This window comes from Zootoca vivipara, chromosome 2 (genome assembly GCF_963506605.1).
Source record: "Zootoca vivipara chromosome 2, rZooViv1.1, whole genome shotgun sequence".
NCBI lineage: Eukaryota > Metazoa > Chordata > Lepidosauria > Squamata > Lacertidae > Zootoca > Zootoca vivipara.
Genome location: NC_083277.1, coordinates 97,805,455 through 97,817,456, shown reverse-complemented (window position 1 = coordinate 97,817,456; position 12,002 = coordinate 97,805,455). Strand labels below are relative to the sequence as shown.

At 47.5% G+C, this 12,002-nt stretch overlaps 1 protein-coding gene across 1 annotated transcript; it reads left to right on the top strand.

Annotated features, from left to right (window-relative positions):
• On the top strand, positions 1-11,467 carry TEPSIN (TEPSIN adaptor related protein complex 4 accessory protein). Its single transcript, XM_035104125.2, has 13 exons — positions 1-222; positions 1,785-1,857; positions 2,849-2,940; positions 3,083-3,176; positions 3,968-4,035; positions 4,155-4,233; positions 5,049-5,114; positions 5,849-6,052; positions 6,617-6,788; positions 6,936-7,049; positions 7,723-7,801; positions 8,121-8,255; positions 10,417-11,467. Exons 1-13 carry the CDS (start codon positions 178-180, stop codon positions 10,951-10,953), a joined length of 1,758 nt encoding a protein of 585 aa, XP_034960016.1. The 5' UTR covers positions 1-177; the 3' UTR covers positions 10,954-11,467.
• Positions 11,468-12,002: the final 535 nt, after the last annotated feature.

The following is a 12,002-nucleotide window of genomic DNA, read 5'->3' as shown; positions in this document are numbered from 1 at the left end:
AGACAGAACGTTTCTCGCCCTTACCGCTGGTGGTGGCGTCCGGCAGTGACAGCTACTTCCCGCTTGCCGGAGGATTGGATTGGCTGGGCCCGCGCAGACTCGCCGTCCGATTGGAGCGCGTCAAGTTCCGGAAGGCGAGGCGGTGAAGCTTCCACATGTTCGGGCTCGGAAATTGCCATGGCGGCGGTACCTCTGCGGGATCGGCTGAGCTTCTTGAGCCGGGTATAGAAGGGAGAACGCGCTCCTGAGTGGGAGCTTTGGGGGGGGGGGGTGCGCCATGGGGCAGAGCGCCTGGAGTTGGTGTGGTAGTTTTTCAATGTTCCTCCATTTAAAATCTCTGGGTGTAGAAATACACTATGCTGGAGAAAGGCTTAGCAGGGAACCCTTTTCCCTTGACACCATTCGTGAAAGGAGTTTATTTTTCTTTTGGAAAAGGAAAAAGAGGGAGCACCCACTCATACAGCACTTGCATACCGAACTGATGCGATCTTTGTGAAGAGCTTCACCAAATTATTCTACTGCACTTATGAATGGGGCCGAAGCCTTATAGCACAGTGGTTTAGACTAGTTATAGCGATGAAATCTTTATACAAAAGCATCTTTGAGGTAGACAGCCAAAACTCCCAGGGCCAGATAACCAGATAAGGCACCCAAGAGTAGGTACCTAATAGGCCTAGGGGCCCCATGACAACGGATCAAAATGATATTGGTTTGATCTTGAAAGAAAATTACAACCAAGCTTTCTTAGTTCAATGTCTAAGTAGAGCCAGGGAAGGGGCGAGATATCGACTGCCTAGGGGGCTGCACAGGGTTTAATTCAGCACTGAATAATCCATACGTACCATGTTTGCAATATATGTTTGCCTCATGTAGGGGTCTTTGCTTTGATAATAAGGCTAGATCTGGTTGTTTTGAGAACTTCGCAATTGTGCCAGATGAAGTGATTATGGGGGTGGAGTTGTATAATAATGTAATTGTCATCATCCCCAAGAAGGATTAGTGTATGAGTTGGTCTTGTTCCATCCTCGTAACCGTGACTTGTGCTAGTTGTTGCTAAGCTGCTGAGTTGCCAGGGCCACCACGCTGTAATATGGTCACACAGCTTGAAATTGGGACGGGAGCTCTTGTAAATCCTGTAGTTCAGGTGTTATGGGGAAGAGAAAGCTTTATGGATGAATCTTTACCTCAGTAACAATACAAACTCTGATTACATTGACCAGTTGCTGCACCAGAAAATTGTATCTAGAGCAGATACATCATTAGTAGTATTAGTATTACTTTATATACCACACATGCCAAAATGGCTTCTAAGCAGTTTTCAGCTATGAAATCAATTATAAAATCTATACATAATTAGTTGTATCCAACTACATTCTATTCATTCAACCTGTTGAAATTAATTAACTTTGTGTTCAATTACAGAGCTCTGAACAACTTCTATCCAGGTTACCTTAGGGACTGCCTAAAGACACAAAATAGTGTCTTTAGCATCTTCAGCTCAGCACTATGAAATACTCTGCCAATAGAGATTAAGCAGGCCTTTTCTTTAGTGGAGAGAAGATGCTGACTACAATCTGTGACTTTTGTCAAGCGGAGCTGTGGGTTTGTGGGCGGGGGGGGGGGGGGAGATACTACTTCCTTAGCTGCAGCTTCATGGATTGAGTCAGGAGTAGCATGCAGGGACAAAAAATACAATCCTTGCCTTTTGATAAGGTGCCGTGTTCATTTGTCTCAATGGCTTTTCTTTTTGTGTGTTTCTTTCTCTCTCCCCCCCCCTGTTCCAGCTACCCATTCTAATCAAAGGTACCTCAGATGATGAAGTTCCATGCCCGGGGTATCTGCTTGAAGAGATGGCCAGTATCCTTTGCTCTCTGAAAGAGTTGGCTGTTTGGTCTCAACCGGGGGTTCCTTTGGTTATTGTGATGCTTGCCTTGCTTTTCCTAGGAAGAGCAGAGACTAGTGATTAGAACAGAGGCCCGATCTATCTAATGATCTGGGAGTTAATTCAAGCAGAAGTTAGATTAATACAAATTGCTTCTTTGCCTTTTGGGTGACATCTGTGATAGCTGATGATTCTGGTATGAAAAATAAGAAACTTAAAAAATAGCAGTGCTTACTAAGCTACTCAGATTCCTAGAACAGGGATGCTTCTGGGGGAACCTATGGCAATTAGGCTCGTCAGACCTCCCTATTTGGTCCATGAGGCCATTTTGACCAAGTTACACCCACCAGCCCTACCTTTGATGTCTAATACACTGTGTCATATATGGTGTGAGCTAAAGGGAATTTTCAGACATAGCCAGTCAGGTGATTGGCAGCACCTGCAAAGACCTGTGCACAGCACTTTGCAAGCCCCAACTATCAACTGATTGTCAGGGCTTGCAAAGTGATGTGCTCAGCAATCAGCTGATCGTCCAAAAATGAGTGACCTGATGGCATGGAGATATTGGAGGATTGACCAGTGGACAGCCCCGCCCACCTGTCAAATGCGGACTGCAGAGAGTGGGGTAGATAAGGAGCCAGCCCCACTCCAAATACATGCACATGCTTTCCTATCCCTTCCCAATACTTCACCCACACTTTAAACCCAAAGTATATACCTTCAGCAAGTGTAATTGTTTCAGATCTGCATGTAAACATTTTTTTAAATAGAAAATTCCACTGCTGCTATATGCCGAAAACAAATTGCAGAACATTTCTTACTCTGCTGAAGGAGAGTACAAGTATAGTGTGGCATAAACAGCAGCTGAAACATGGCGCCTTGGGCAGGGCCTGGCATGACCTTCCAGGTGATCCTTCGCCATCCGTCCCTTTACTTTCCTGGCTCCTTAACATCACAAACTTCCAGAGATCTCACATGACTCAGCAGGAAGCAGTCACTGTCTCCTTGAGTACCTCCTCAATCGCCTTCAGAGCAACTCGTGTAATGTCAAGTTGAAGGTAACTGAAAGAGGGCAGAGGGAATGGGTTGCTCCTTAGAGCAGAGATGCCCTTAGATCTCGAGACAACTTCCTCCGCTTTGTATGTGGATTTCCAGCCCAGTACTCCTAATACAAGCTAAGCCTCCCCTCTGCATCCTCAGGTGCTCAAGATCCTGCTCCACATGTGCAGCCATGGCTCTTCCTATTTCCTTCTGCAGCTCAAGCGGAATTCTTCCTTCATCCAGGAGGCCACAGGTAGGCAAGACGTGGTGGGTTGGCTATATTGATAAATAAGGAAGAGTATCTTCCTAATATTCATATAACACTTTAAGGGCCAAACGTAATCTACGGTATATTAGCTCCATTATTTGTGCTCTTTAGTGCAGGGTTTATTCTGAACTCCAATGGCCAGCGTATGAGGCCCGACCTAGATTATCACAACTGATTATTTCTCCCCACATTCCACTGAGTATTTACTACTGCATTTTACTCATAACTAAAGCAATTTATTTATTTACTACTGCATTTTACTCATAACTAAAGCAAATGATGAAATGGACCTATGCAACACTTTCCACTTTCCAACAAATACCGAAATAAAAGTGCCCATAAAAATGCAGAAAGAAAGTGCCCTAGAAATTCATGTTATGCAAGAAAACTCATTGAGAGGTCCTCCAACAGCTCACTTCTCAGGGAGTTTTCTTGCATTACGGGAATTTCTGGGGCATTTTCCTTCTGCAGTTTTATGGGCACGCACCATAATTGTACTGCAATATATCTCCTTTATATATTTTGTTTTGCCACATAATATAATGCAAGACACTGTGGATAAACATGTCTTTTTTTTGTTTGGGCTAGTCCTCAATGTTGGGAATATTAGCACTATAAAGTGCTGCATAGGTGGTTTTTCGCTGCTGAGAGACAGTGAAATTAATCAACACAACGGTTGGTCTTGCGACTGTTGGTCTTGCGACAAGTCAGGAAACCTGACTTGTTTAGGGCACCCAGGGATGAGCCCCTCTCTCATCCCCCCTTCTGCCTTGCAGTGTTTGCAGGGCCTCCTGATCCTCTCCATGGCAACAGCTTGTATCAGAAGGTGCGGGTGACTGCCCAGGTGAGTAAAAAGTCCTGGTCACAAGAGATCTGAGTAGGCTCTTAAAGTCCTTTCACATGGTAGGCTTTCTGCCTGGCTTCTTCACCTGGTTGCTGCTATTGTCCTTCTTTCCTTTGCAGGACCTGGCAAGCGCTTTGTTTTCAGATGTGTTGCTGCCCCAGCCTGCTGCTATTCCACCTAAAGAGCTGCCTTCAACAGGTAAACCGCTACTCCCCAGGGGAACAGAAATCTATTCAGCATCCAGACTCCTTCTGAAAAGTCTTGGACCCTTTTGCACTTTTTCAAAACAACAGTTCCCTTCTGTATTCAACAGAGCATTTCACTTTTTTGTCCTGTTTGTACAGGCTTTTCATTGGGGATTCAACCGGCACTGTTTCTTCCTGTTTTCCCCCCATACTAGCTTGTATTGAGAGAGGGAGCGTGGCAGATTGTTGGCCTTGAAAACTGTCCAGCTCTTCCTGCCCAGGAGGACAAGAACTACCTGCACTGTCTCTCTCTCAAGCATTCCAGGAGAACAGAGTGAACCACAGATCTAGTTTTATGGTCAAGTGAGAATGCTGAAGCAGGCGAAGATGCAAAAGGGGCCTTGGAACCTCCCCCTGTTCATACTGTTTGCTCTGAAACCATATTTTTAAGTCCAGAAGGCTCAGCTAGTGCTTGCCTGTGAGCAAGATTTTAAGAAAAAAAATATCCCTGATGCTTTTATGAGGTGGTTGAGATAAAAACTTCAGTATGGAATCTGGTTTTCATGTGCAACTATTTAAAAAGGGACCTTGTAAGCTATGATTGTCTAAGATAAGGACACACCACACCCAACCCTTGCATGTTTTGTTGGTGCGAAAGGAAAGCCGTACTCAAAGCAACTTAAGACTTCCCATGTCAATAGGCTGTTCATGCTGAATTCCCATCTCACCTTGACATGATAATATATGCATACTGGTAGGAAATAAGCATGCCACCACCATACTGGTCTTGCTTTTCATTTATGCTCGTTTTATTGCCTCTCTTCCCAGGAATGGGCTCCGGGCCCAGCCCCCATGGCTCACTCCAAGGCTTTGGTTTTGAAAGAAGTGGCTCCGGTAAGCATTGGGTTTGGAAGTCTTGAGTGTTACTACTACTGTCCTTGAGGAGCACCCCCAGTTCTTGGGATGAGGTCATCATGCTGCCTGCATGCTGGATCTCAGCCCTTGCTCCAATGCTACGTGATACCTGCCAATAGCTCTCCTCTTGGCTTCTAAGCCACTTTGAGAATTTGCACTGTAAAGAAGGCCAACACGGTTCAGGCAAGGGCAACTGAGGTCCTGAAGGTACTGAAAGGGGGGGGACCCAAGTCTTTTCCTGCATGAAGCTTTCATCTACTGGATGGAAACACCCAGTGGTGCCATCTTAGGGCAGCATTGTTCTCCTGCTCTAGAAAGAGGAACATCAGCAACCAAACATATCCTAGTATCTTGAAGATCCAAGGCTGGTATAAGTGGAGGAAGCCTCTTTCAGTGGTCTTGGACTCGTCTTCCATTCTTGGGCTCTCTTTCCAGAATTAATGGCCTTGGTCTGATGTCCTTTGGAAGGCTTCTTCCTGTGCCCTGGGGTTTTCTCAGTGTCTATATTGTATAGACCCAGGGTGGCCAACAACTTTCAGATGTTGCTTGACTGCAGCCCCCATCATTTCTGACCACTGACTAGGTTGGCCAGGGCCGATGAGAGTTGGGAGTCCAACAATGTCTGGAGGGCACCACGTTGACTGCTGGTGGTATTGGCTGACAAACCACTATGCCCTGACCTGCTAAGTAGCCTGCCTTTGTTACTGTTGCAGCATCCACTGGCAAAGTTCTGCTGGCCACCATCCAAAAGGCAGCAGAGGTGGTTGCCAATGCCATGCTCCCTGGTCAGGAGCTCCCTTGTCCCCATGGTAGGGAGCTGAAGGATGATGCCTACGAGCCAGTGACGGCACCTTTTCCAGGCAAAAGCTCCGTCTTGCCTACAAAGCCACCTTCTGTCATTGTCCATAAGAAGCGAGGTAAGTGCCTCTGAATGACAGCTGCTGGGAATCACAGCTGGGTAGAGTGCTGCTGTTTGTGCTCAGGTCTTGCTTTTGGACTTCCTGTGAGCATCCTGTTGGCCACTGTGAAAACAGGAAGTTGGGCTAGAAGGGCCCCTGGCCCGTTCAGCAGCCTTTTCTTATGCTCTTATAAAGCATGGTATATCCTGTTTTCAAAACTTGTATAGAAACCTTATAGAAAGAGGAGCAAATGTTAGGGACCTAGAGCTTCCCTGAATTACTGAGGTGGAATAAAAGAAGCCACTTCTAGGGTACAACTGTTTAGTAGCTGGTGCACAGTAATAATTCAAGCAAAATCCTTTTTCATGTTGCTCGTACTGGGAGTGTTAATAACAAATTCTTATCCCAGATCTTGCTCTGGGGATAGGAGGGAAGTTGACGAATCTCTGGTTGTGGGTTGTAGCTTTTTGGCGTTGAGATGCGGTGGGAGTGGTGCGCAGGTGCTTTCCCTGAACTTAGCTCCTGAGATGTGATGGGCTTCAGTTCTTCCTCCATGGCTGCTCCTCTGAAATTCTTTTGCAGCGACCCATCAGCCAGGGCAAGCAGGAGGTGGCTGGGAGGAGTTGGACAGTGGGCAAAGCTCCCAGAATTCCTTGCAGGAGAACAGTGAGCTGAGTAGGACTTCGGATTCCTACAGCAAGTCGGGCAGCGACAACCACTCAGGTGCTCTGGAGCCAGGGAGCATTGCTGAAAGGTGAGCGAGCTGGGGAGGGCAAGTGGCTGGGAATGGGCCTGGGCCAACTGCTTGCACCTTCAAGATGCACCTGTATGTGATAATCTCTTGTGGGGCACGAGGGAGAAAGAACAGGCTTGTCAGCTTCCTTCTCCCCATCATTCACAGGACAGATGCTGAGGACCTTGGTGACTGCCTGCAGGAAGTGAGCCTCATTACCAAACTCACCAGAGGCTCCAAGGTGTTCCTGACACGCGAGGAGACCCAGCATTTTATCAAGGAGTATGAACACCCTTTCTATCCAAGCCGTCTCTTGACCCTTCTCCTCCTTGCCTCCACCTCTTCTGTGTTACTGTAGAAGTACCCAAACACATCGGGTAGCATTCTCCTGACCAGCAGAAGCCCTGTGCAAGGAACTTTTCCTGCCCCCATGCCCCTCTGAAATTGGATTTGGGGGCGGGAGGTAGCAGGAAAAACCAGCGCACAGGTGAAGGAGTGGGAGGAGGACTGTTCCACCTGGCAAACTGCAATGCTTGCGCAGATGGAAAAGTAGAAAGAATGTGATGTTGAATTCCACCCATAGCCCAGCCCTAGTATTTGCATGGCTGTGCATCAGTTTTGTATCTGGGCCCAAGTACTGGTGCACTCGAGACAAAAAATCCAAATGGTGCCTGTTGCCACATTCATTAGCAATAGGAACAGCTGGCAGCTTGCCACTCCTTAATGTTTTTCTTACTCCCCCCCCCCACTCTCACCTGCCTCATTTGTGAAGAACTGTCCATCAGCCAGGTAAAAAGGTGCTTTGACGCTACTTGCCCCTCTTGGATTAGGAGAGCAGGGAAGGTCCAGGAGAGACCAGGCCGCTCTTTTTCCCCCTTCCCTTGCAAAACTTCTCCCTGCTCTTCTTTTTTCTTTTTGGTTTGGCTGTTGGGCTCAGCACTGTCCCTCTCCGTAGGTGTGGGCTGCTGAATTGCGAAGTGGTCTTGGCTATCCTCAACCGAACCCTGAAGGACCCCAGCGAGTGTATTCGCATGGTGAGCCTCCTGGAAGAGCACTTGCGGAGGGAAAAACCAGTCTGGATTACTTCCAACTCTGAGTTGAAATAGCTGTTGGGAAATGGAACTCTTTGCCCACATTGGGTGGGGTGGGGGGGATGGCTGCAATCTCACTGAGGGTTGGAGCCTAGGACTAATATATTTCTTTTCTCGCCCCGTAAGGGTGGGCTGTGGAGCAAGAGGAGCTTCGGTTTGTTTCTTTCCAGTGAAGCAACCTATTATGAGGGGCTCAAATTAGTGCTGCTGTGCAAGTTTTGGACCCAGTGTGCAAGCCCATTGCTTTCCTTTCCCCCCACAGAGAGCCATGTGTGCCATCTATTCCCTCATGTGCTCCGACTTGCTCTCCCATGATCAGATATTTGCCATTACCCAGCAGCACTTGCAAGAGCTCAGTCAAGAGAGCCCTGGGCCTGTAGCCAACAAAGCAACAAAGGTAACTCCTGCTTAGGTTTCCACCTTTTGTGTATTGAAATCCTCAAGGGGCGCCCCATCAGTCCCACCCTGGCGAGGGATAACTGTAGGCCAGTGGTTTTCTACCACTGTGCCGTGACACCTAGGGGTGCCTTGAATGATAGTCAGAGGTGCCACGGGCAACCTGTTCCTGGTCTCTGTTCCTCTTTTCTTCCCTCCCTCCTCTGATGCCCTCTCGTGTCTCTGCCTCCCAAAGGCTCGCACAGCTGTTTGTTGCAGCAGCCCTGGCTATCTCCCCAGGCTCTTGGTTGTTTTGCTGGGCTTGTTCCTCCTGCACACTGGGCAGGATTGTGTGGGTGGACATAAAGTGGCTGGTTCTGTATGTAGTTTTGTTACTGCTCCATTTCACTGGTTTCAGCAGACCAAGACTGGAATATCTCCCTTCTTTCTGCCTCTGGTGCACTCTGGGAGACTTTTGCCTGCTTTTCGCCAGTGCACGTAACCTAGTTTAGGTTCCACAGCTTGTGCATCGTGGCTTTAATGAAGATGATACAATCACCTGCCTTGAGAAATCTGACCTAGCCACAGTTATGCATGCCTTGGTTACGCCCATACTAGATACTGTGCTGTATGCGGGGCTGCCCTTGAGGGCAGTTTGGAAACTACAACTACTTACTGCAGAACGTGGCTGCTAAAACATCTGAGGCAGCTGGGTGCTGGATCACAGAATCAAAGAATTGTAGAGTTGCAAGGGACCCTGAGTTGTAGTCCAACGAATCTTCAACCTTGGCATGTTGTTGCTTATCTTTTTCCATTGGTTACATGTCTATTCATTTCGGGTGCCCAACATATGGTGCTGGTTTTGACCTTTAAAAAGTAGCCCTAAATAGTTTGGGACAATGCTATCTGAAAGTTTACCTATAGCTGCATGAGCTTGCCTAAAGCATTGAGATCAGTGTCTGAGACTCTGCTGTCGAGAGCTGGTGGGTCCCGGCGGCTGGACGTTCTCAGTGGTGGCCCCATACTTTTAGAACATATGATGTCATTACTGCTGATCTCTTTTTATTTTTTTAAAGAAAACACTCTAAAACACATTTTTTCAGGTCTGCATTTGGCTGAATTGGTACTGTACTTGAAAAAACAAATTCACTTGGTTTCTTTTGGGTTTTTCCCCACATGCTTTGGATCCTTATGAGCTGCCTGGGGAGGTCCGTGTGCCCTGAAAGGAGACTTAAAATCTTTTAGATAAATAAATGTCCCTGCTCTAGCAGCTCTTCAAGATTGCCTGAGAACAAGGCATCAAAGAGTCAGTGGTAGAACAAAGTAGTTTCTGCCCAAAGTTGATAGCATGGTTGAAACGTAAGACCTGGTCTCTGCCTGGAGGGAAGCACTGGGCCCCTCACAAAAATCCAGCGGTGGTGAACCTCAGGCTTAGGTTCCAGACACAGCCCTCCAAGCCTCTGTACCCAAACCTTGAGACTCTCTCACTAGGGTGCACCCTTCACTACCCTTGCTCCATGGTCTCCTGGAATGCTTTTGCCTGGCTGGATTGTGCCCTTGAACTGGGATGATAACCTTTTGCTCGCTTTGGTGGATGGAGGAAAGATAGATGTGGTGGCTGGTGTGTCACAACCTCTGACTCTTTGAGTACTTTTATTGTACAAAGGTGAGAATTGCATCAATTGCTCCACCAACCTTTTACCTCTGGCCATCCCCACCATTGGTTTGTGGCCCCTGGAAGGCTGCCCTGCCCATGTGGCAATGCAACCCTTGGCCTGTAAAAGGTCCCCCCCATGCCCTGGATTAGTCACTCTCAGCTTTGCAAGGAAGAGCAAGATATACAAACATAAACTTGAGAAAGCAGACCCTCGAGCACAGTAAAAGTGAATGGAAGTGTTTTCATTGGCTGGGGATGGAGGCGCTATTGGTCCTTTGCCTGTTGTTAGGCTCTGGCTCTCTCTCTCTCTCTCTCTCCCTCTCCTCTCTCTCTCTCTCTCTCTCTCTCTCTCTCTCTCTCTCTCTCTCTCTCTCTCTCTCTCTCTCTCTCTCTCCTCTCCCTCTCCTCTCTCTCTCTCTCTTTCTCTCTTTCTTGTGGTGGGTAGAGTCCTCCTTTCCCAGCTTCCGCTACTATTCTTCTCATACTTGGCACACTCCCTCTTTCTCTTCTGCCCCACTTTCAACAGATCTTGCGTCAGTTTGAAGCACTCAGCAGGAGCCATCCCACTTCCAAGACCTCTTCTCCGGTTCCCGGCCACTGTGCCCCTGCCAGGACCACATCCAAGCGTCCTGATGACTTACTGGCAGATACAATGCCATTTGCAGAAGAGGCTATCCTCAAACCCCTGAGTCTCGCGCCACAGCCCTCCCCAGCACCTGAAGTCCTCACCAGGGCAGTGCATCCATCAGAAGGGCAGGTGCTGGAACCTGGGTCCTCTGGCCAACTTGGAATTAGCCAGCCACCTGAGCTTGGCCAGCGAGGGCCAGAATGCAGGCTCCCAAACCCTGAACCCCAAGAGGACAGGCCTCCAAGAGGTGATCCAGATGGCACAGTGTCCCTGTTTGCTGGCATGGAGCTGGTCGCACCCTCAAGCATGGTATTAGCAGATACTCTGGAGCAGGAATGTATACCTCCAGCTCCCTGGACAGCACCTTGCACTGGGAGCACCAGAGCCACTGAGGATAACCAGGGATCGTCTGCTTTCTCCTTCCTCAATGCATAGCAGTTCCCTTTGGGCTATGGGACAGCTTGAGATAGCACCAAATGGATGCGTTTTTCTAGCTCTCTCTGAACTGTTACACACCTGCGTATAGCCAGAGGATTCTTTTCTCTTATGCTGTTGTTCTTCATTCCCGAAAGAGGGGAAGAGGCAACATCCCTCGCTACACCTCGCTGGGTCATCTGCAAGCATGAAGGAAGACATGAATGTTCAACACTGCCTTTTTAATTTGATTGTTTTCAATGTTGAAACAACAATGTTGAAATATTGAACAACAAAAGCACAATCCAACATCGACAATATAGTCTGTTTTCATATACCTGGTTGATGCAGAAGTGACAGAAATGCCCCCTTTACTCTTCCTTTTTCAATTTAAAATCCGTTTCCACTTTTATATTGTTGTTTTTCTACGTCCTCCACTTGTTACCTTGGGATTCTGACCATAAGAAATGAGGCAGCCTTAAAGAACACAGGCAAACACTAAGGTGCTTCTGATTCTGACGACCCAAGAATTGAAGGAGAACTGATGGTGTGGTCATTTTCATAGACAACAACTTCTGCTATCCTTAAACCTCAGTCCAGGCTTACTCCACAGCAGTCTCCAGTCCTACTGTGGACTGGGTGGCTTTCTGTACTGCCTGGCTCTGTTGAAGCTTGAAATGGAGCTAACCCTTATAGCAAAATCTACTCTTTCTCATGGATCCAGACAGGCAGATTGTAGCAGAGTTGCTGTCAGGCTCTGTACGTGCTGTCAGGCTTTGAACATACAAACCACCAGGATATTAAAAGGGGTACAGCCAGCATTGCTTACCAGCATACTTCATTCATTAAATCTTGTAGCACAGAGCCTCCTGCAATGCTTCAATCTGAACAGATAAACTTTCTGTTGGGATTATTTATTAATAAACAAATAGAAAACAACACAATGCCCCAATGTAAATCAATGGAGGTGTCTATTCCTAGAGTGCTGTATTCAGTTCCTCTCTGCACCCTTTTACCTGCTTCACGGGTACTTGGTCCAGGAAATACTTTATGTTACATTAGGCACTTCA